This window comes from Colossoma macropomum, unplaced genomic scaffold, assembly GCF_904425465.1.
Source record: "Colossoma macropomum unplaced genomic scaffold, Colossoma_macropomum, whole genome shotgun sequence".
In the NCBI taxonomy this organism is placed as follows: Eukaryota; Metazoa; Chordata; class Actinopteri; order Characiformes; family Serrasalmidae; genus Colossoma; species Colossoma macropomum.
The window spans coordinates 621,129-646,857 of record NW_023496043.1 but is presented as its reverse complement, the minus strand read 5'-3'; the positions used below and the strand labels follow the sequence as shown (position 1 = coordinate 646,857).

The following is a 25,729-nucleotide window of genomic DNA, read 5'->3' as shown; positions in this document are numbered from 1 at the left end:
ACGTCGAGTTGAGTTGAGGCCAAAGAGCTCAATTTTGGTCTCATCTGACCACAGCACCTTCTCCCAGTCTCTCTCGGAGTCATTAATATGTTCACTGGCAAACTTGAGGCAGGCCTGGACGTGAGCCTTCTGGAGCAGAGGAACCTGGCGTGCACTGCAGGATTTTAAACCATTACGTCTCAGTGTATTACCAATGGTTTTTTTGGAGACTGTGGTCCCAGCTGCCTTGAGATCATTAACCAGCTCCTCCCGTGTAGTTCTTGGCTGATTTTTAGCCTTTCTCATGATCAATGAGACTCCACGAGGTGATATCTTGCATGGAGCTCCAGGCCTAGGTTGATTGACAGTAATGTTGTACTTCTTCCACTTCCGAATAATTGCACCAACAGTTCTCACCTTCTCATCCAGCTTCTTACTTACGGCTTTGTAGCCCAGTCCAGCCTTGTATAGGTCAACAATTTTGTCCCTGACATCTTTAGACAGCTCTTTAGTCTTGCCCATGGTGGAGATGTTAGAGTGTCACTGAGTCTGTTGGCAGGTGGCCTTTTATACAGGTGACAATTTGGGACAGGTGTCTCTCATGCAGGTAACGACTTCACTGAGATTAGGGTGTGTCAGTGGTCTGTGGGAGCCAACATTAGTCATGGTTTTTAGGGGATCAAATACTTATTTCCCTTAATGAAATGCAAATTATTTTGTATTTAAATATTATTTAATTTTCTAGATTTTCTTTTTGATATTCCATCTCTCACTGTTAAAATGAAGCTACCATAAAAATCATAGACTGTTTAATTATTTGTCAGAGTACAAACTTTCAAAATCAGTGGGGGATCAAATACTTATTTCCTCCACTGTATATATATATATATATACATATATATAAAAAGTAGAACATTGAGAGACATTTTACAAGAAACTGTTCTACTTGTGTGGAAAAGTTTCCAGCTGGTGAAGCAAGAAAAGCAGCTACAGCTGAGCTAAAGCTTAAAGCGGAGCAAAGTAAGTCTGCATTTTTGTTTGTATTATATTTTTAGATTACATTAGGACATCAGCACATACTGAGACACATACAGCCAAGATGGTAAAATGGACATAAAATGTTGTGGCTCCCAAGGTGGTTAGATTTTTATTGAAAGGACAAAATGACTCTTATTAACATTCAGGTTGCGACCCCTGCACTAGCTTTTAATGTAGTGTGCAGCCACAGACCCTCCGGGCGCTGCACTTCCACACTTTGCACAGTTCCGCCTTTTGTGTTCCGTCAGTGATACATTATCAATTAAAATTTAGAAAATCGATTTTTGATATTTGTGAATCAATTCAGAATCGTCCACATCCGCATCGCGATGCATCTGAGAATCGATTTTTCCCCCACCCCTAATATATATATATATATGGGCATCATCACACTGGCTGAACAAGTGACAGATGCTTTCTAAGCTCCAGTATGAAAAAATTAAGCTCACTTGGCCTCATGCTGTACTTTCATATTCCTGTCAGTAGGGGGCAGTAATGTAACTCAAAATAAAGTAACTCAAAAGAAAAGATATTGGAGATAAATTAATAAAAAATATTTGGGAACTGTTATCAAAATATTTGGGCCTTGTTCATTTAAAACTGAGTCAAAGTGTATTACCCTCAGAGAAAATATTATAGGATGGTTATGGTAACCAAACAAATTCCGATACTCTGATAAAACCTCAGGCAATGCTTGAGCTCTCTCTATCTCCCCTCTTCTCTCTCTCTTTCGTTTTCTCTGTCTCACGTACACCCACCCGCAATCACCCTACAGCTCTTCCAAAGCCCACTGTTGAAAGCTGGAGGGGCTACCACAGCAGCCTGTCAATACGCACTGAAGATAGCACCCTAACGGAGTGCGTCCACTAGCACTTTTCTCGCCGCATTCTGCAACGGATCCCTCTGGTTTCTGTTAGTGGGTGTTTCTATGTTTCTGTTTTCAAATAAAGGAAGCATATCAAACATATTTTGGACAATCTGATGCGCATCTTGCTGTTTCTTACTTGTTTCGATGTCACACAAAAGTTTAAAATGAGACTAAAATACAGACTTATGGCTTTTGACAGTGGTGAACCCTCAGCGCCTTGTAGGCAGTCTGAGAAGGCCTAATTATTTATGTGCAATTTAGATGCCCCTGAAGGCCTTCATGGAACAGGTATGTTAGAGTAGAGTTGGAGCTAAACTCTGCGGAGTGGTAGATCTTTAGGGTCAGGACTGGGAACCCACTTCTGGAAGTTCTACATATGTCAGTGACTGAATAGGAACATTTCAGTCAGTTGTTGGAAATGGGAAACACATAAAAGCTAAAATATATGCTAATATGTCTGTTACAAACTTCAAATAAAATACGGAATGAATTTTACAAGTTTGAACTGTTCTTGCTTAATCAACAAAGTCCCCTCAATAAAAAAACAATAACTTGGCATTAACATCCTACTCGAGTCCCATCGTGGTGCTAGCAGAAATTAACAATAGCATAGAGAAGTGCTTTTTTGCATTTATGGCATGAACTGAAGGCCTCACTCTAATAGTCACTGCCTTTTTATGCTTTTATAACTTTTACTGTGTGGATCTGGCAGAGATCTCCATTAAAATAAATATGACGCAGTGCAAAATTCCTAGACGTAGCAACAGATTTATAATTTCATTTTTTCCATATTATGCACTCCTGATGCCTTCTGTACAGTATATTATAAGATCATGCCCAGCCAATATGTAATTTACCTTATAAGTAATATGATCAGGAACTGGCAGTTATATTCCTTACAATAGGCTTTTTCAGTTAGACTGACCACCATTAGTGCGATGTCTATACTTCTGGTACGGACGGCTGATTGATCGACAAAACGTGGATAAATTCTATCAAAATTATTCATTCTAAACTTCCAATTCATCTGTGATTGTAAGCAGAAGAGGAGATATTTTATTATGATCTGAATTTGATGAAAAGCTATTGCTGTATATACAGTCTTGTTTTGCAGAAAGAAAAAAAAACATTTTTCATTTTTGTCATTTTTTGGGATCAACATAAGCAGAAAAAAGTCAGACGTGCATACCACAGAACTCAAATCAAATTTCAATGTAATGCTTAGCATAACAAAGCAATTAAAATCTGCAATCATATTTGAAAGGTGTAGAAACTCAAAAGTAACATCTCTGAGCTTCTAAGGCTTAAATCAAAGAGGTGATAAGAGATGGGTTACCTGACCGCTCGGATGACTGTCTTAATGGCTGGCTGCAGATCATCAGCAGACATTTCACAGTGACAGCCTTTGTCATCGAAAGTGTCCTCTGCTCCCACATTAGACTCAGCTGTTTATACACACACACACACACACACACACACACACACGCATACATGTCAGCTCTCTCATGGGGTCAAACATGGTTAACCTTCCAATCATTCACTCACACGAGTGAGGTATCATTGCTGTTAAAAGCTGTCTGTCTACTAGATAACCTGCACAAGAAGAATGACAAGGAATAAGAGAGAAACTGAGAAAAGCAGGTAATAATAGCAGGAGAGCCACACAGAGAGAGTTAAATGAGCTGAAATGAAAGAGCCAGTAAAAAAGTGGGAACCACAGAATTAAAGTTTGACTGCTAATATCAGTGAATGACAGAAAACAGCCACCTATTACTGTTAAAACCTGACCAAAAATGCTAATGTTGCTATCATTAAATGAAAGCAAATAACCAACCATTATTATCAGTGAATGAGAGTGAATGGCCACTCGTCACTACTAAAAGTCTGAGCAAAATGATAATGTTTCTATCATTAAACGAAAGTGAATAACCACCCATTACTACTAAAAGTCTGAGCAAAAATGAAATTGTTGCCATCAGTGAGACGATGACTATTACTATCCCCATTACTATTTGCACAGGATAAAGCTAATAAGAGATATTGCTTATTTTCATTACTAAACATGTTATGAAGGTTGAGTTTAAAGCAATTTCTTAAAAGAAAAATTTAAGTAGGCCCATCCGTAGAAGTCCAAGAGATTATTATAGGCCTTGCTCTCTCTGGGTGGGTAGGATGGAGGAAGCATGTGCTAGCCTACACCCATCACAGCTTGGTAGTGTGGTGAGGGACCTAGCCAGCAGTTAAACCGGTCATGACAAAAATTAAGAGGAAGACTGGGTAAAAATCCAAATAAAAAATAAAAAACATAAAGAAAAAGAGACATGTATCTACTCTGCGCTCAGGCAGTTAATATCTAGAGTGCTAATAGTGCACCTTCGCCAGCTTTGAGTTACAAGGGCGAGCCAGGGCACTGTACTGTTGCCAGCAGGTGAAGTATCCGGCCAAACACTTTTGTGCCTCACCTAAGGTCATCTGTGGCCAAAGATTAGCACCAGCTTTCATAGCAGGTCATGTGAGGACAGTGGAGGATTGTGTGTGAAATCCATGATATCCAGACTTAGCCACACAAAGGCAGTATTAAAAAAACAGGTTTGGGATTTAAAAATCAATAGTAATCATAAGTCCCTGAGAGGATATAGGGCTACCACTTCAACTGTACTGCAATGGACCACAGGAACCAATTTCCTTTTTTAAGTCTTTAAGTTAGAAAAGCCTGAGGTTTCTTCTGGTTAAGGGCGATGGCTTCACTGCCGCACTGGAGAGTAGCTCCAGTAACTGACTTATCCAAGCTGTACCTATAAATGGATCCCTTCATAGCAGCTGATGCAAGCTTTACAGAATATAGGCAAAAATCCCATGAAGGCTAATAAAATACTATCATTTTAAACTGGAAACTCGAGTCTAAACTTAAATTCATTGTGTTGAATGCGAACGTTCCGTAAAGCTTGTCCAAAGAACACGTTTGTGGATGAAGCACGGATAGGTCTGTTTATTTCACACAATCCACAGATATGTGAGAAGAATCCACGGCTCTGTTGCAATGAGAAGCACAAAAGTAGACAGAAACACACAGAGACAGTGGAATGTGACCCTCTCTTGATTAAGGCCATTGTTTTGTCTCGCTATTTGCCGGCTAGCCACAGGCAGGGTTGGGAACGTCGGGATTGGGAATTTTGTGGAAGTGGAGGGTTGAGACATGCAGACAGGGATTTGAGTGTCAGTAGAAGTGTGAAGAAGAGAGGGAAGTGAATGTGTATGTTGGTGTAAGTGTGTACTTGTTTGTTTCATGTATTTTAAGGATGAAAAAAAGTCTTTTGTTGTAGGAAAACCATAGAAAAACAGGGTGAACCTACTCTGTCAGAACCAACAAAATGGTTACTGAAGTTAGGTAAGGTGTAGGGTGTAGGGGACATACAGTACTGTGTAAAAGTCAGAGACCACCTTTCATTTATTTCATTTCCAGTCAAAACAGCCATTAAGTATAAGTTATTTATTTTACAGGAGATATTTCTGAGGAGGTTAGATATATGACAAACCACTTGCATGAGGAAGAGGTGAGCCAAATGAAAATATGTGAAAATACAGGATGTGTCATTTTCCAGTATGTTTTCTGCTTTATTTTTTACACTGAAAAATGAAAAACTTGTACTAACTGTCGTTTTGAATGGAAATTAAATGAAAGGTTGTCTTTGACTTTTGCACAGTACTGTAAATAATAGAAATGGGACATATTATTACATACATCCCTCATACATACAGTTCTGCTCATGGGTTTACATACCCTGGCACAATTTGTAGGATGTGTGCCATTCTTTAAATAAAACATGAGTGATCAGGAAACACGCATTACTTTATTTTAATGGGGTTCAAATTGAACTATAAGGCATCATAGAACAGCACAATCATCAAACAAAACATAGCAATAAGGAAAATACTGAGATGGTCCCCCGTTCAAAAGTTAGCACACGCTTAGTTCTTAATACTGCATATTGTCCCCTTCGGCATCAATGACAGCAGTCTTTCGTGATAGTTGTGGATGAGGCCCTTTATTTTCTCAGGTAGTAAAAGTTGCCCATTCTTGCTGGAAAAGGCCTCCAGGTCCTGTAAATTCTTGGGTTGTCTAGCATGAACTGCATGTTTAAGATCTCCCCAACATGGCTCAATGAAATTGAGGTCAGGAGGATGTGATGGCCACTCCAGAACCTTCACTTTTTTCTGCTGCAGCCACTGAAGAGTTGACTTGGCCTTGTGTTTTGGATCACTGTCCTGTTGGAAAGTCTGAGAGCGTCCCATGTGCAGCTTCCGGGCTGATGAATGCAAATTATCCTCCAATACTTTCTGATAACATGCTGCATTCATCTGGCCATCGATTTTGGCTAAGTTCCCTGTGCTGCTGTAGCTCACACATACCCAAAACATCTGAGATCCACCTCCATGCTTCACAGCAGGGATGGCATACTTTTTGTCATAGGCCTTGTTGATTTCTCTCCAAGCATAGCGTTTATGGTTGTGACCATAAACTCCAATTTTAGTCGCATCACTCCAAATGACTTTGTTCCAGAGGTTTTGTGGCTTGTCTAGGTGCTGTTTGGCTTATTGTAAGTGGGCTGTTTTGTGGCATTGGCGCAGTAATGGCTTTTTTCTGGTAACTTGACCACGCAGCCCATTTTTGTTCAAGTACCTCTTTATTGTGCATCTTGAAGCAGCCACACCACTTCTTACAGAGTGGCCTTTATTTTAGCTTAAGTTTCTTGTGGGTTTTTTTGTTGCATCCTGACCAATTTTCCCAGCAGTTGTGACTGAAATCTTTGTTGGTCTATTTTACCCTGTCTTGGAATCAACAGAACCCCTAGTTTTCCACTTCTTTATTCTTTTTTAGTAGTTTGAACACTACGGATTGTCATTTTCAAATCTTTGGATATCTTTTTATATCCTTCTCCTGATTTATAGAGGTCAACCACCTTTTCTTGCAGGTCCTTTGGCAGTTCTTTTGCTTTCCTCATTGCTTAGTATCCAGCAAAGTCAGTGCAGCTCTGGATGAATGTGCAGGGGTCTCTAAAGTGCTAAGAAACCCATTGACTATTTATACTTAGACAATAATTACAATCAAACAAGTCACAGCTGTGGAAATTTACCCTTAATAGCCATTTAAACCTGTGTCAACTTGCAAGGGTATGTAAACCTTTGATCAGAGCCATTTTAAGTGATTTCAATTATCTTTATAATTTAAGAAGAGCACAAACAACTATATGATCATAAATGGCTTCATCTGACCACTATTCCTAAATAAATTAAATCCTGTCAGGGTATGTAAACTTATGAGCAGAACTCTACATACAGAGCACATGTATGATCCCAAGTCCTGACAATGCATAAAACAAACCAAAGTGTGTGTGTGTCTGACAATCTACTTTACTGCAGACACAGATTATTAGAGACATGGTGGGGAGGGGGGATTTTTTGCAGCATCACCCACGCAGTGATGACCCCACAGGGCATGACTACACTTTGACCCTTCACCATACCAAGAGAGATAGAGGGATAAGGAGAAGAAAAGGGTCATTTAGCAGGACAATGCCTCACCAATGTCAACACCACAGCTCACTGAGCATTTCTCATGTAATTCATTTTTTATTTTAGTATTACTATTAAATGCAACTGTTTCATCTAAATTATTTGTGGTCATTGAATATATTACATAAATATAACATGTATCACTCACATCCCCAAAATTGCATTTGTGACCAATTTTACATTATTTTGTTAGTGCGTTCGTTTATTCAGGTGAGCTAGGTAGCAGCAGCCTACCAGACAGAGCAAGGTAACAAGTAGTTCCAGCCTATCTAAAATACAGTAAAATGTGGTTTGCTTGCATTTGTAAGTAAGTAAAAGTATTATATCACACTTTGCTAGTATGTAAAAAGTGCCTTAACATGAGCATTTTGGCAAGTTCATGCTGTCAAGGATGTACCTGAGAAGGCAGAGAGTATAGCTTTAGCACTAACTATGCTAACTACTCTAGCTGATGTTAGCTAGGTCCAGAAACAGTGGAAATATATTTCTCTGACAAAATAATCTGATGGCACATCGTTCACCTGTAGAAGACAAGGAGTTCATACAGTGTTGTACTGGATAGCTGTTGGTTTAGCTCATTAGCTCACCTGACAAGGCGAGTCATCCAACATGAAAACCTACCAATTTCCCTCCAGCGCACCAGCGCTTTCACCTAAAAAGGTCACCCTACACTGTTAGGAATAAAGGTTCTGTGCAGGTACATCGAGGTACAAACAATGTAAAATGTTCCCTCAAAGGTACAACAGTGGTTTTAAGGTCCAACTGTGAACCTTAAATACGTTTTTCCAGGTGAAAAGTATGTATTAGCACCATTTCATAACCTCATGTTTTAAAACAAGGCAAGACAACTTAGAAAATATAATTTTAGTGGATTATGGTACAGTTATGTTCCCTGACCACCCCAGTGAGGAGAGGTACTGCCCCAGTGACAGTTTAGTACCTTTACTTCTGTGTACAGCACTACATTAATTTAAGCAGCAAACCACTTGCTTTGTTTTTCTTTTCTCAAATGTAGTTAACATATTATTCTTTAACTCTGTTGAATATCAAAATTATCCAGAATGCACATCTCAATTTGGGATATTGTCAGTTTCATTTTGATTGGCTAGCCATGCTTCAGCGTAGCAGGTTTGATCAGTCTGATGGGAAGCAAGTCTTTTGGGGTCAGACGTGATCACAGTGATAAAGGGTTTCGTTTGAAGGTACAATCTGGAAAGCTGCTAGCATACGGTGTGGGCTCATTGTGGATTTAACCTGAGAGTCATCATCTCAAACATTATCCCTTCACAATGACCTGTCATTCACTCTCTTCTGACTATGCACCTGTTGCAAATGGAACCTGGGCACTGACAAAAGACTGACTATAAAACACTCGTCCTTGAGAGTGTACTGCTGTACAGGGTAATTATTTTTATGAATTTGACAAGAACGTGGCTCGCAGACGGCAGATGTTCTGAAAGGTCTGTGATGAGCCACAACAAACAATCCAAGATAATTTCTTAAAGTCACTGTGAACCAGAAAACAGAATGCATTTTCTTTCAAAACCGTGTCACAGAGCTTGAAATATCTGTTTCAACCCAACTGCTTATGTCAGGTTCGTTTGGGTTCATACATCATTTTCCAAATATGTATCCAGCTGAGTCTGGGTTCTCACAGCCCGCCTCCCACTTCGAACAGATTGTACCCTGCGCTTCCTCCTGCTTTTATCCTTACTTCATTCTTCATTTCACTACTTTACATTATTTTTAATAGAGCATAATTCAGCAGTCACCAAATAGTGTTGCTGACAGAGGCCCACACTTGTGAGAAATAGATAAAAATGGATGGGAAATAAAACCGTGAATCAATTCAGGAGAGTCCAGTCTGCTTTATCAGCACAGTGTGAGAACAGCACAGTATGGAAAGTTCACCCAGACTGAAAACTCTCGGAATGTTGTTCAAAAGCATTGTTTGAGAAACAAATTAATTAAAACACATTTTGTTATATAGTTCTTATTATACTATATATGTCATATAATAATAATAATAATAATAATAATAATAATTTATCAACTTAATGTTCTTCATTTTATTCATTTTCACTTTTTTGGTAGCCTTTTCATGGGTCGCTTTTCTCAAGCTAGAACCACGCCACCATTTGCAATTACCAATCTGGGATACCATATGAATGCCCTAGCCACATCCTAGCAATCACTTGTGATTTAATAGCTCTGGCTTTGTGAAGTTCGTCCACAAACTGTTCCCTTGTAGTTACATAATTATTAATGATTTTACATTTATCAGGTCTTTTTCAGATTTAATGAGGGGATTTGAGTTGGGTCAGAGCCGGGTTCGGACTCAAAACAGGATGATGTGGGTTGACAGACAGAAAGTTCTGGCATTGTCCATACTACATGCCTAAATCATAACATATTTGTCGTGTTGTTAGGCAATCTCAAACTAGGCCTGGGTGACAGGGCGATGTAATTAGATAATCACTGATGATGGACAAGTAACCCGATGGTGATGAGTAAAAGTAAAAGTTGCCTGTTAGTTCTCTTTGCTATGCGAAGTAATGCAAGCATTACCGCACAGCTCTCCACCTTCTACTTATATATAATTAATAATCACAATTTTTTAACTAGAGAATATTGTACAAATTATTTTTAAATATCACCCAGGCCTAATCTCTAACAGACTTGCTCGGACACATTATGACATTCTGTTATCTACAAACATGAACAAAAGTATGTTGTATAACTAAAAGCAATAGGAACCATTTGGAACAAACATGTCTTGGCTGATTGATTAAAATCCTTTAAAGCACACGAAAGAACAAGAAGTGGGGGTGGCCACAAATATTTGACAATGAATCAACAACTCAAGCTGCCAATCAGGAGAGAGCTCACCGTCGGTGGTGGAGCGTGACTGACTCTTGAGGCGGAGGGAGGGTCTGAAGCGGGTGCGGTCATTAAAGCTCCAGCTCTTTTGGACCTTGGCTGGACTGGAGGCCTCAGTGTTGATCTCAGCACCTGGAGAGCGGCGGTCAGTCACTGATGTTTGTCTGCTCTTAATGCTCTGACCCCGAGGACTGGCCATCCTCACCCGGTCCTTAAAGCTCAGCTTCTGACTGATAGAGAGAGAGAGATGAAGATCAGGAAAGAGAGAGGAAGAGGGCTCTAATGTGGTATAATATAATGGTTTGCACAATATTTGTACAATATGCACAACCTAACCTTCATCTTCATCTGGTGGGCAAGTGACTTTTAATCATTGACTGATATTGTCTTTAATAGGCTATAATCTTTTAGTTTGATCTAAAAACAAATTTTGAATGTTGTGTCTGTACTGAGTATTTGTTGTACATTTACATTTCCCACTAGTATTTAACTCATTTACATTTTAAGCATTTGGCGATACATAGGTAGGCGAAGGAAGAGTTAGGAGTCTAGCCCAAGGACTCTTATTGGTATAATGTAGGGTGCTTACCCAGGTAGAGATTGAGGTGTTACCGTCTACACTATACCAACCACAATAACAATATACTACCATAACTGTTTTTATCAGCCGTCAATGTTGATGGTCATAAGCCTACATCTTTACCAAGTCCGTATCGTGATGCATGGTATCAGTACAGGTCTCTGAGCTAGTTGAGTGTTTTGATAGGTGGGGATGGTGGGAGGGGGAGGAGAAACATGATACTCAGAAGAGATTTTTTGAGGCAGTCTTTGCATTTTGATGACAAAAATGACCGAAAACAAGAAATTTGTCTTCTAAATTGTGTAATCTGGTGAGTTGTGCTTAATATAACTGGTTTCATTCCAAAAATGCTGTATATCCATTTGTAACTTTTTTGGATGTAATGAGTTTTTGAAAAGAGTAACAGTTGGCATATAAAACACCTTTTTAATTCTCTAAAGTACTGATCTTTCTATAGCACTGATGTGTAAAGCCCACTGCCAACACTACATAAAATTCTTGAATGTGGTCTGTAACACGTTTTGCAACAAAACCTTTCAATGTCAGCCCTTAATCCTTTCAGGCTACTATAATTAGGTAGCATAACTGTTTTCTCGCTATTGAATATTTGGCAATATTACAAAAACACAATTTATTAAAAATGAACAAATTAATTTTAGGACAGATTCTGCAGGCCTGCCGAGCAAAACACATGCACATGTTCTCCACTGTCATTTGCCTGGAGGACGACCATCAGAGACCATCTTGCTCTACGGCGTGAGCATATGCTGCATTCATATGAGGTCGAAATGGAATTACCCAGAATATGAGATTCAGACTGGGATGTTTCAGCTGAATGACCTCCATTTCAGCAAATTGAACTTGGCAATAATGTGGTAATATTGTCTGAACTGTAATGACTGTTATCTACACTGCGTTCTTCCTCATGTTACAGCCCTGCCTTATATACGGGTTGAAAAATCCTGTGTATCTTAAAGCAGCAGCATTATGCAAAGCAGTAGCATTATGCAAAAGACCATGCTAAGTAGTCCCCATGAGCTTTCATTTATTTTAAGCCCTCTGTGTATCAAACATCTTAAAGCACTGATCTAGAACCAACTTTTGGCTTTCATCATCTTAATGAGTACTGTTATGTGGACAGGGTAGCTGATGATCATAGATAAGCACCTCTACTCTGAGATACTGTATACAGCTCAACTCCCAAGCAGAATCAGTGTTATTGAACCTTAAGAAATAGGCACCTTAAGCATGAACCTTCCTGATCTCTATATTTCAGGCATTTGCTTGTTAAACTACACATTTTATGAATTAACACAAAGCTTCAGCTCAGATGTCTGTATGGGGAATTCCATTTTCAAAATTTCTGCATAGATAATTCATTGAGATGTAAACAAAGTCATTCAGAGTGGTTTGATGTACGTGATTGGATGTGGACATGATTGAAGGTCAGAGTTCAAAAATCTTGTAGCGGGCTCCTGAGTGGCACAACCGTCTAAGTGTTGGCCCTATCATCAGGAGATCGCAAGTTCGATCCCTGGTGATGCTACAACCATCTGTAGCCGGGAGTCCAAGAGAGCACAGTTGGCCTCGCTCTCTCTGGGTGGGTAGGTGACGTAATACCTATTTTAGCTGACATAACAGATCTGGCGGTTGGCGCTTTCCTCCGAGCGCGTTCAGCTGTCCAGTGCTGTTATTATGATTTAACACCTTTTTGCAGTAGCCAGAATATGCAATTCATGCCTGTTTTTTGAGGAGGTCCCTCAGCTGAACTATGCATTTTCTTCTTCAGTAACACTGATGGAATATATTTTGATGAAAAGTATAATTTACAATTTTTTTGATATAAAGAAAGCTACAGTTGTGCAGTCTCTTCCAGCATGGTTTTTACAGAAGGGGGTTCTCGCCCCTCCCCTCCAAAATTTCACACACAGAGATCCAAAAAAATCCTAGTTAATCTGTTAACTGAGTTACAGGGAACAATATTTTATTTGATTATTTTCATTGAATACGTCTAAGTCGGTTTCCATTCTGACGATGGAATGGTCACTATAGGGCCTGAGGAAAGAGGCTACGTAGCTACCTAATCCTGCTACTTGAATAAACAAGTGTGTTTCATGCAATTACTTTTTTATAAGATTAACTTATTTTCAAATTTCAATGTGTAACTGTCAAGTTACACATGAATTATGTTTCACTGGCTATGTAAAACTTTGCACCACACAAATCATTTCTGGCTTACCATGAACCTTGACTTAGCATAGCACTGTAGCACAGTTAACACAGTACATGATGTATTCTTACACCTTGTTGGACCCATTTTTGTGCGAAGCCAGTGATTACCACCAAGGGACACACCAGAAGCAAGGGAGAGACACAAGCACAATGCTGACTTAGGTAGCCTTTCTCTCAACATGATTACAACATCACCCCTGCTGTTTTTCCAGATGAAAGAAGGAAGGTGAGGGGTGGCTGAATTTGTGAGCTCTGGCCATCTAGAAAGCTACCAGTGCTTCAATGAGTCATCAGCTACCCTCTTGTCTCAATAACGCCTCACGTAAATATGCTAATTTCACTAGCACTACACAGTTACGGCCCTTGGTGAACAGTGAGTCACCAGGGGAACGAATGGCGACTCATCAGGTGCAATAAAGGCTTCAGAAGCCACATTACCCTGATGAAGGACCCTCAACCCAACGCCTCGTCCACATCGTTGATAAGGCCTTTCACACAAAGAGCCAACAGAGATAAATAGGTGGATCAGGCCTATTCACGCCTCCGAACGCTCGTCCCTGGATAATTTCCGAAATTACTTTGTTTGTTTGGCTCAGCTACTATGATTTTCCAATTGCCCAAAAACTATTACTTTCTCTCACATTCTATTAAGAACCATATGCCTATGATGAAGGGAAATCATGCAGCTGCCTCTGGGAAGTGAATTTCTGATGTTTGCTAGCAGCATCTATTAGCATAATAACTGTTGTGTAACAGCGCTCCAGTGTCACTGTCAGGTTTGGCTTCCCTTATTTTCTCTTTCTTACTAAAAGCAATGCCTCCACGGGACTGTATTTCAGCAAAATCGAGACAAAGACACAAAACGCGGCACACTAAAATCCTGCAATTATTATTCCATCACTCACTCAGGTGCACCCAGTCTAATCTCACCACACATCTGCGACTAGAAAACACAATATGAGTTGCTAATAATGTAAGAAATAAGTAAGATAGAATATATATTCTGTAAGAACCTACCTAGACACCTAGTGGTGACCCTGTACATCACATTTTACCAAAAAATAAGAACCAGACATTACTGAATAACTTGGGGTTTAGAAGACCTTTATGATTTTGCTGAATATTATTCATTTATTCTACTATCCTACTAGTCTGCATTCACTGTTAATGATAAGAAAGTCATCTAGCCAAAAATTACTAACATGGCTAATGAAGGTTAGCATAGGTTCACTCTCTAGCTTACATTCAGTCTAAGCAATATAAGGATTTTTGGGTGGAAACTTTTTTAAATCATCACTGAAAAACTTAACTCATGCAAAAATGCTGACATGGCTATTAATGAATGAAAGCTAGTGGGGATCTGTTAGCATGAATATGATGAACACGATGTTAATTTACACTCTACTGTCTATCTTTCATTCATTGTTAGCAATATTATCAGCAGTATTGTTTGAAAAGCCATTTAAATCATCACTTGATAAACCTTGTTCATCCAAAACGGTGCCATGGATTATGGCTAGTTGGGATCAGTTAGCATGAACTTACATGCATAGCATCAATTCAAGTCGGACGTATATTCATATAACAACTTTTCTGGGGGCATGATAACTACGTACTATGTACTACGTATGGTGTAAGAAATATACAAGGAATACATTTTCTATAAGAACCTATACCCACCTAGTGGTCACTTTGTGCATTGCATTTTACCACAGCATAAGCACCACAAATTTAGAAGATCTTAAGCTACAGAAGACCTTTATGATTTTGGTGGATCATTTATTCTGCTATACAACTGGCATAAATTCAGTGTTAACAAAAAAAGTCATCTATCCAAAAATTGCTAACAGGGCTAACAATAAATGAAGGTTAGTAAGGAACTGTTAGCACGAGCTCAGATGCATAATATTAATTCACTCTCCAGATTATATTCCGTCTAAGCAATATTAGGATTAAAGCTCTTTAAATCATCACTGAAAAACTTCACTCATCCAACAATGCTAACATGGCTATTTATGAATGAAAGCTAGTAAGGATCTGTTAGCATGAACTCAGCATGAACTATGTACTAATGGAGTAAGAAATATACAAGGAATACATTTTCTATAAGAACCTATAGCCACCAAGTGGTAACTTTGTGCATTGCATTTTACCACAGCATAAGCACCACACATTTTGAAGGCCTTAAGCTATAGAGACCCTTATGATTTTGGTGCATTTTATACTTAGTCAGCAACACAGTGGTGATACCAACCTTGTGGACGTCTCAGCTTGGTCCTTCCTTTAATAGGAGGAGGAAAAAAAACAGGAGAAACATCAGATGCTACATATATTATGCATGAAAATGACATTGTACAACATGGTTTTGTAATAAAGAAGCTCTCGAGAAGGTCAGCAAGCTTTTATGGAAAGGCAACCATTCATTAGCAAACACATGCATACTAGCCTATACGATACATAACATACTGCAGGCAGAGACACAAAGCACAGGCCTAAGAATGTGAAATATACAGACACAGATTTTCTGAGGTAACAAAAATGTGAGTGTGGGTCTGTATTTCTGTATTTGTTTGTGGTGCAGTTGCCTCAGTATTTCCAGGCTCAGGTTTGTCCTAAAATGGCAGCAATATTAAGTTAAAGGAGGAATCACTCCTTCTAAATAGATCTAAAACTAGAACTAGAGATAAAGCACAGATGATCCTACTAGCTTACATTCACTGTTAACAAAAAAAAACCCTCATCCATACAAAAAAATGCTAATATGGCTGATAGTGAAAGGCTAGTTAGCATGAATTATATCAATTTAAACATATTAGCTTTTATTCATTGTTAGCAACATTGGGATTTTGGGTGGAAAGCTCTTTAAATCATCACTGAGAAACCTTACTCATCCAAAAATGCTAACATGGCTATTATCCCCAATAGGGATCTGTTAGCATTAATAGATGACAGTTTGCTAGCTCCCACTCACTGTTAACAATAAAAATACACTGAAAAATGCTTACATGGCTAAATGAAGGCTAGTAGGCATCTAGCATGAATAACTTCATATTAATTCACATCTTACTAGCTTACATTTACTCTTTCCTGCCATGATAAACCTTGTTCATCCAAAATGCTACCATGGCTAACAACGAATGAAAGCTTGTAGGGATGTTAGCATGAACTCACATGCACAATATTAATTCACTTCTTACTAGCTCACATTCATTGTAACCAACATTAGAATTGTTTTGTGTGAGAAGTCCTTTAAATAGTCTTTTTCATAAGACAACCTCATCCATTCAAAAATGTTAGCACAGTTAAGAATAAATGAAATGCTAGCAGAAAGTTTACATAATATTAATTCACGTCCTATTAGTTTTCATTCATTTTTAGCAAAATTAGGGTTTTTGGGTGGTAAGAATTCCTTAAAATTGTTGTTGTTGATAAAACCTCACTAGCATGGCTGACAATAAATAAAAGCTAGAACAAATCTGCTAACAGTCGCAACAGCTGACTGAGTTAACATCATATGACTGAATGGAATACATTCCAGTCTGTGCTGTTTCTTTCAGCAGGGACGCTAACTTGGCTACTATGAATGACCACTTGTGATCTGTTAGCATGAACCAGTAAGTAATTCACTCACAACCAGCATCCTTTTAAAAAACCTTGTCTGTTCAAAAATGCTAAACATTAAGAATGAGTGAAAGGTAGCGGCCATCAGTTAGCAGTTTTCATAATTCACTCCCTACTAGGTTTTATTCATGTTTAGCTACATTTGAGTAAGAATTCCTTTAAATTATTTACGTCAAGAGAACCTCAGAGACAACCTTAGTGAAAGCTGGTACGAATCTGTTAGCATAAACTTAGTTTCATAAACCACCTCATGCTAGCTTACACTGAGCGCGTTTACATGCTCTCAGTAATCCGATCATGAACGGATTTCTGCAGTTATCTGATTATTCAAACCTTCATGTAAACATCATACTCTGATTTCTTAGATGGGAGTAAGGTCTAGAAATCTGATTAAGAAATCTGATAAAGAGAGCTGAATTTTAGATCAGTACTCAGATTTCTCAGTGCACTCTTACTCTGATTTCTTTCGGATTTCTCAGTCTGCGCATGTGCAACAGACGGCGGTACTGGAAATAAGCAAGCAGCGTTGCTGCAAGACAGCAGCAAAACACTTTTGGAGTGACGCTGAAACCGAACACATGCCTGACAAAATGAAGCATTTCAATTTTTTTTCATCTTCTAGATGATGGATGTTCATATTTTCAGGTAAATCAGGCGCGATGTTTAACAAAAAAGCCACAGCATGCAGTTTGAGTTTTACGTTACGTTTACGTCACGTCTTCTTCTGTGAGTTTTTTGGCTGGTTGCAAAGCAGAAATCTGATTACTGTCTGACTCATGTAGACCCGGAGTTACCCATTATCTGATTACCCAAGTGCACGTAAACACGTTGAACGGATTACTGACAAAATCTGATTTTCTGCAGTTACCGGATTATTAAGCGCATGTAAACACACACATTGACTGTTACCAGCATTGAGATATTTTGGGATAGAATCTTATAATGTAAAGTTTTGGTGGGGGTGGGTGGAGGAATTGAGAGGCCATTTTGTAGGCAAACGAAGCCAAAGCCAAAATACATTTACTAAAAACTATTGCTAAAAATCTTATCAACAGGACAACATAGCATAACCTTGAAGCATAAACAACCACTATGCTGGAGCATGAATTACGTAACTAGCTCCCCAATACAGCAGTGTTTTTTCTTTCTTTTTCCTTCTTACTTTCCCTCTACGCCGTGTGAGAGCAGACCTTTCAAGTGTAATTTCTTACATTAGCAGATGGTAAGACATTTTTCTTTCCTCTCCTATAAAGTAACCATTTCAGAGATTTCTCTCTATGTAGCAAGGGCATTCTCAAGGGCAGCTGATGGACGGGCTATTATCTGAAGCTGGAGCCTGGACAATACTGGGCCTTGGGATGGCTTTGAGCTTACCATCAGGCAAGTAAAAAAGAAGACTGTTTTCTTCTTTTCTTATTACGGAAAACAAGATATCAAAGGTAATGTCCAGAATAAAGAGCAGCATGTGCAAGTCTATGTGTATGATAGAGACTGACAGAAGAAGAAATAGAGAGATCAAAAAGTGAACAAAAGACTACAAATGCAAAAGAAAGGGTTCCCATCTACAGATTAACCCTTTAATCCCTTTAATGTGTGACAGACTAAATAAAAAAATACTACTTTTCAGATTTCAGAGGTTATGTACTAGATAGCAAAGTAATAGTGACAATCGCACTGAGAAATTATGTTACTCAGGGTGAAGTGTAGATTAAATGCCAGAAATAGCCACTTAAGATATTGGCAAGAGGTTCCCTGTAGCTAGAAAAGAAGAGAAAGCCCTGCTAGGGTATCTGACAGTCTATTTTAAGCGTGAGCGTAAGGCAACACAGTCCCAAAAGAAAACGTATTTGTTTTAAAGTTATCACTACTTTATCACTATCTACACTACATTAAAAAACAAGAACATATGTGTAGGTTCACTGGTGGTTGGTATAGTGTAGTGGGTAACACCTCTGCCTTCTACACTGTAGACTGGGGTTCAATCCCCCACCTGGGCAAACACCCTGCACTATACCAATAAGAGTCCTTGGGCAAGACTCCTAACACTACCTTCGCCTACCTGTGTAAAAATGATCAAACTGTAAGTCGCTCTGGATAAGAGTGTCTGCCAAATGCCGTAAATGGTGGTTTTGGATAATATATAAATCAACTTTGTGGACATTGTGACGCCTGGTTCCTATCACCACCACTGTATAGAAATCAGAGTCTGAGTTTGCCTACAATTAACCATTTCACATCCAGCCACTCTGAATGACTGTTTACATCTCAATGTAGAAGTTTTCCTCTTTAAACTTGTTGAAATCTGCGGCCAGAACAGTTGCGATGCATGCACGTTCACATCTGGCCAAAGTGAAAGGTAGCAGCATGTAGAAACACAGCTTTCTGTAAGCTACCATGTTTCCTATCACTGTATAAAAGATGCAAGAGGCTTACTTTTCTGTTGTATGTGCTGGGATTTTTTGGGCAGTTGTAAGCTCATTCAGAGTGCAGCTCAGATCGGTAAGAGCTTATTACTGACTGGCGTTATCAGAGTAACAAAACAAATGTAATTAATGTGTAACTTATATTCCTATTCATGTGTTGGCTTATTCGAAAATGTAAAAACGTAGATAATGTTGTCAGATCATGTTCCTTACATGTCAAAAAAGGCCACAGAAGCCATGAGAAATCATGTTATTAACAGAAAAGTGCAGATTAAACAACAGAAACACACACTTTTGCATCTGCCTTAAATGGTTAATAGGTTTTCTGTTCTTTTCTAAATACAGGGAAACATGTTGAAATTATACTTTGTGCTAATTGATCATACGCTACGGATACAGTAGATTAGAGAGCTCTAGAGTGCTTTAAGCTCTTAAAAGGGTTAAAATGAGCGGGTGTGAAAAGATGAACAGCACAGAGAGCAAGTAGTAGAGCCGCTGCCAGAGGGTTTATACCTACTTTGTAGGACTGCAGGTATGCAACGCCTTCAAATGAGGCTTCCAGGTAGCAATGGAAACCGAGTTTTCATCAGCCGCATAGCTACGCCAAACACACTGCATGCCAAAAAAAACAAAAAAAAAAACACACACACGGGACGGAGAGGAGGAACGAGGGATGAAAAGGGGGAAAAAACAAAAGAAGGAATGAAAGAAAAAGGAGGACGAGGCCATAGTGAGAAAATAAGGAGGGAAAAAATAAATAAAAATAACAACAACAACAACAAAAAAAAGAAACAAAACAAATGCAGATTAGTGAAGAACATGGTTAAAGGTCCTCAGGTCCTTACAGGCTTCTATACATGCCTTGGCACAGGTAGGGCTCTTTCATAGAGCCGCCAGGTGGCCTCCAGGTCAGAGCGGCTACTGTCAGTCGAGTAATAACGCCACGCTGCCTGATACGGGACCATTAGGAGCGGAGAGGCTTATTTCCATTAGAGAATCAAATCAAAGGCAGCAGATATAATATAGCAAGCATGGCACAACATACACATTATATTTATACTCACAAATTTGGAATCAGTGTTTTCATTAAAGGCCCATTTCATGGAAAACCCAATTTTCTCCAGGTTTTTTGAAATGCAAGAGCTTGATGTAGTTAAAGTTTCAGAATGCACTGTTCACTCCTCATATGGAAAATAAGCTGCAAAAACAGCCCTTTTTGAAATCAGGGTTTTTGTGATATCAGAACTAAGATCCAGAACTAATCATCCAACATCAGTACCTGACCACACGAATGCTCTTGTGGCTGAATGCAATCAAATTCTCACAGCAATGCTCTAACATCTAGTGTAAAGCCTAAGAGGAGTAGAGGCTGTAATTGCAGCAAAAGGGACAAACTCCCTATCAATACCCTTGATTTCAGAAGAAATGTTGGATGAGCAGGTGACTACAACCTGTATTCATATTTAATCTAAATATGCATCAATGCTGTAACTGTAATGGATTAAATTAAGCACTTACTCAAAGCTATTTTCATTTTTTTGGTACATTGTCTGTATCGAGGTTTATTACTAGCATCTATTACTAGCATTTGTGGACACTAATTAGCATCTATAGTTACATTTGTGTAATTCAGAGTATTTTTGAGAACAATTCTAAATTGTACCAAAATGACCAACTCAAAGTGAATCATGGTCGAATTCGTCAAGGCAGGAATTTAATAACGATATGACATCTGATATAAGTCCAGTCATGGCACTGTGTAGGTTGGGAAGTGTTACCTGTATAAGGCAGGCTGCAGGGTTCCTTCTCTTCTCAAAGTGCTTCTGCCTGTGCTGCTCCTGAACCTTCAGAGCAAAGCCTGAACCCAGGATACCCTACAAAGACGAGCAGAGTAGAGATAAGCTGAGGGTCACTATGGAGCTAAAGGCTTCCAGGTGGGCACTAAAAACAGCACTTTATATATTGCTAATACTGATAAAAAGTTTTCTCTGTTCAACTTTACTGGATAGCAGTTCTTCTATGTTGTGGAAATCCTACACTGAAACTATTTCCAGCAATTATGCATAAATTTAGTGTTATGTGACAGGATTTCAGAGAATGCCTGGTAATATTTCACCTCGTACACTCAGAACCATGGAACTGATCCAAGTTTACCACTTCTATTTACTTTGTCAGCTGTTTGAGTGGAGTCTTTGCTATAAACTCAGAAAGTATCGGGTTTATGAGTTTAGGAGGACCATCCTAGTGCAACATAATTCAATCTGATGGAAATGAACTGCTGGCAGCAATTTTTTTTTCAATGCACATAAAGTTTCTACTCCTTCTTTGGTGCATTCGTTTGGGTACTGAGCTACGCCTGATCCGAGACGGATATGGGTTTTAGGACTCACTGCAGGCAGAGCGAAGAAGGAGATGCCGAGGAGGGCGAAGCCAGCAGACAGCATGCGTCCAGTCCACGTCTTAGGAGTCTTATCCCCATAGCCTATGGTGGTCAGAGTGATCTACGTGACAAGAAAGGACATATAAACAAGGGTAGATAATCATGATTAACATTATTTACATTTAGGCCTGACCACACTGATTGACCACTGAAAATATTGAAAAGAAATGTTCTTAACATCTGCTGACATTGTAACTTATGCTTTTAAAAAACTGTGTTGGACCATTCATTGTCATTGCCATTTGTAAATGGTGTAAAAAAACTAAAAACAAAAATTGGAGTATGCAAAAGTTTGGGCGCCCTTGATCAAACGACATGGTTTTGTTGATTTTCTAAGTGAAAATGAGTCAACACATCCTCTACAGAGAACACACTTAAATAGGACATTTTCTGCACATTTTAATGCACAATTAGTTTACTTGCTGAATTTTACATATCAGAATACAACATAAAATGTGGCCTGTGAAAACAATATGGCACATTTTATATTTTATGTTTTATTTTTACTCCAAAATACTAAAATTAGCAGACAAACCCCATATTAAAGTATGTTCTCTGTAGAGAATGTGTTACTTTATTTTCCCATAGAAAATCAACAAAACTTGTAATTTGACCACAGGCCCTAGACATTTGCATTTGATTGTATGAGGTTTTCCAATGACATTGACAATTTTGTTCAGCTTGTCATTGCACACTGGTGACCTGTCCAGGGTGTATCCTGCCTTCCATCCAATGACAGCTGGGATAAGCTCCAGCACCCCACCGCGACCCGAGAAGGATGAGCGGTTTAAATGATGTGTGTGTGTGTGCGTGTCATTGCACAGAACTATACATGTACTGCTAGTTTGTCTATACCACTTTATAGGCACTGGGGGTGGAGGGAGTGATGGAAGCTCACCGTGCCCCACCAGAGTGCATCAGCGTAGGTGGAAAACTCTTTATTGAACTCCTTCTCCACAAGGTAGACCAGGAAGGAGGAAAAGATCAGCACCAGAAAGCCAATGTACCAGGCAGTCACCAGCTCCTATACAACACAACAGCACGGATTAAAGTCAAGCGGAATTCAAAATCAACGTTTTTACCTTGTTAGTTCATGTCTCTGATTATATTAAGCATGACTTACCATACCTTATCATTTAAAAGACTAAATCCTTGTTTTCCTGCAATCTTTAATCTAAGGCCCAATCCCATTTTTCATTTTTACCCCTACCCCTTGTTTTCAAGTGTCACCTTGTTGCTTGAAACTGAGTTACAAGGATTAGTAGTTCAGATAAAGATAAAAAACAACGTTTCATTAACAGGCTACTAGTGGTGCTCTTTAGGTGACCCTGCCAGTCTGCAGTGATAGCAGAGGAAGGTAAAGTTCAGCAACCTCACTGCTGGGCTTTAGTTACATTTAGGGAGCTATATGCCTTCAGAGGGGGGTGTTATCATTATTTATTATTGCCCACCCCTAATACTTCAGTGATATGAAGCTGAAGTCAGCTATTCACCAGCCCATTAAGGTGGCACGGGAAATTAGCCAGCTACTGAGACATTCGCATACTATTAGCGATTTTTTATGCATGTTATTAAGAAAAGGACCATAATACATTGAAACGACATTAAACTAAGATAATACGATAGTTATCGTAATTTTTAACAGAGAAAATTCTCACATTTGTGGGTTTCTTTGGTCGCTCACGCAGCCATCTTGCCGGTTTTTCTTTTTTTCTCATAACACTCTGTTTAGAGTGCGTCTCTGAAAAACCTCCGTTTGGAGGACCATGTAGCCCTAACACTTCGCCCTACCCCTCTATCTCAACTAAAACTGGGACACCCTACCCCTAGACATGAACGTGCAAAATGGAGGGGTAAGGGCTAAGTGGGAGGGGCAAGACTTTTTCCTGCCTCTTAAATGTTTTCTGATTTTTTAATACGTCTCTCTGCACCAGCGGGAAGCTGTGCTGCCACTATAGCTTTGCTATGTAAAATGACATTCAAAGAGGCTCATGGGACATGCGCAGCCCCAGTGAAAAAGGACTATATATATGTTGTTGCTTCATGTTTTATGTTATGCTTTGTTGTGGTTCAAAATCAAGTTTATTTGACTTTATTTGTTAATCTGTGCCAGGTCTGGGGGCTAGTTAGTGTGGGTTTCTGTTAGTAACTGAGAAAAAGTAGGGCTAGGAATGACCTGCCTCTCGTTAAATAATTGTTAATTGCTTATATCATTAATTAGTCATATCACAACTAATTGTCAGCTAATTTTTTTATGATTGTGACAGGCGGGCTATAAACACAGTAGATTAAGCAGTAAACAATGAAACAATGAATCAACGGCACATTTATCATCTTTTTAATTTCTGTATCATTACTGGTAGTTATGATTTGGTCATGTTTACAATGACCATCTCAAAGCACCAAACACACCTCAGTATAGTTTGCTATAGTCAAAAATGACTTATCCCAGATTACCTTGCTGTGTGCATAAACTACGGATCCTAGCAGCTTCCAGGTGCCTCCGCGGCGGTCCATGCGCACCATGCGCAAGATCTGCAGGAAGCGGAGGCTTCGTAGTGCTGAGGCAGCAAAGATGTTGCCCTGGCTACCAGCCGAAACCACGGCGACCGAGGCTATCAGCACTATGATATCTGATGGAGAAATGGATAGTGGAAAGATAGAGAGGAATGGAAAAAGAAAAGATTAGATTAAGGCCGTCTCAAATACATACATGCAGGCTCTGTGTGTGCATATGAGCACTTGTATGAGTGACGGGTGACCTTAAATTAGCTAAAATCATTAATTAGAATCTGTTATGGATTAGGATCTGTATGTCTAAAAGTTTGTAGACACCTGCTCATCTAATGTTTCTAATGTTGTAATTAGAAGGGTCTGGATACTTTTGGACACACAGTGTAACTAGATAACATTAATTACATAGTAGTTACTGAATAAAAAGTCTTTATAGTAACAGCTGAATCACAGTAACGCAGTTTCTAGAGTTTAGAGTTATTACTGTGGCATTGCTGTACTATTTAAATGTCATGGTAGAACCACATATTTACTTACACAGTGCGTTATATAATGAATCCTATTCAAGTCACACTGTGTATCGACTTTTTTAATGTCTAAACAACGACAAAATTGACAACAATGTAAAGTTTGTACAGACTAAAAGTTTAGAATCTGCACTTTTGACAGAATTTCTCTGCTTTTCATTGGTTATGCTGTGGAGTGTTTGGTACAGGGCACGCACCCGCTGTCAAGAGTGGCCAGGTTCATGGCTTTCCCACTAAATCGGGCTTGTTTGAAAACACTGTTGAAGAAAGTTTTTACATTTCAGCTTCTGGTGGACGGCTTTTGAGCAAACGACGGGTTGGAGATTTTTGGCAAACCCTGCTGTAGGTAATGCTAAACATACAGCAAGATCTCTGGACTACGTTTAAAGAAAAGCAGGTATGATGAGCAATGTTAATTAAGATGACAGGATAAGAGCATTGGATTGCCGAAAAACTGACATGGGGATGGGACTGACTCTAGTTGTCAGATGAACCCCCTGCAATCCCCCTTAAAAGTTTTCAACCACTGACTACAAAACTTGATCGCTGGCTACAAGTCTAAGTGTTGCCCCTGTAATTAGAAGATCGCAAGGGATGCCACAGCCATCCATGTCTAGGGGTCCAAGAGAACCTAGTTGGCCTGGTACTCTCTTGGTGGGTAGGATGGTCCTTCCTTTCCTCCACGACTCTGTGAAATGGTAACCAACGTTGCTAGCTCCTCCAAGCGTGTTGAGATGTACAATGATGTTGTTTTATCAGACAACAAATAGACCAGTTGATACTTCAACCTTCTAGTTTATTAGCATGCATGATAGGGGGAGATCTAGGCTGGAAATAGAAATGAACATGACTAAATTAGGAGTAAAAATTGGGTAAAAATAAAAAAATACCCACAAAAAAGGTTCATATTAAAAATTTGAGAGCAAAAAGCTTCAGTATGGAGATCTCTCAGTACATGTCCAAGCATTTAGCTCAGTCAAAAGATAATGAGATCTCAAAATGACAGTCAAAAATAGTCTAAAGCATAAAAAGTGCTTTTTCTTTCTGCGAAAC

The 25,729-nt window shown here is 39.1% G+C and overlaps 1 protein-coding gene across 1 annotated transcript in view; it reads right to left on the bottom strand.

The window, feature by feature from the left end:
• Positions 1-25,729, bottom strand: part of kcnq5b (potassium voltage-gated channel, KQT-like subfamily, member 5b) — a 165,909-nt gene that overhangs the window by 9,248 nt on the left and 130,932 nt on the right. Inside the window, exons 4-11 of the mRNA XM_036564861.1 lie at positions 24,093-24,268; positions 22,534-22,659; positions 21,586-21,696; positions 20,974-21,069; positions 19,713-19,807; positions 15,406-15,432; positions 10,349-10,569; positions 3,222-3,330 (exon numbers count right to left, since the gene is read on the bottom strand). Of these exons, the coding sequence (XP_036420754.1) occupies positions 3,222-3,330; positions 10,349-10,569; positions 15,406-15,432; positions 19,713-19,807; positions 20,974-21,069; positions 21,586-21,696; positions 22,534-22,659; positions 24,093-24,268 (961 nt within the window). The remainder of the gene's footprint in view (positions 1-3,221; positions 3,331-10,348; positions 10,570-15,405; positions 15,433-19,712; positions 19,808-20,973; positions 21,070-21,585; positions 21,697-22,533; positions 22,660-24,092; positions 24,269-25,729) is intronic.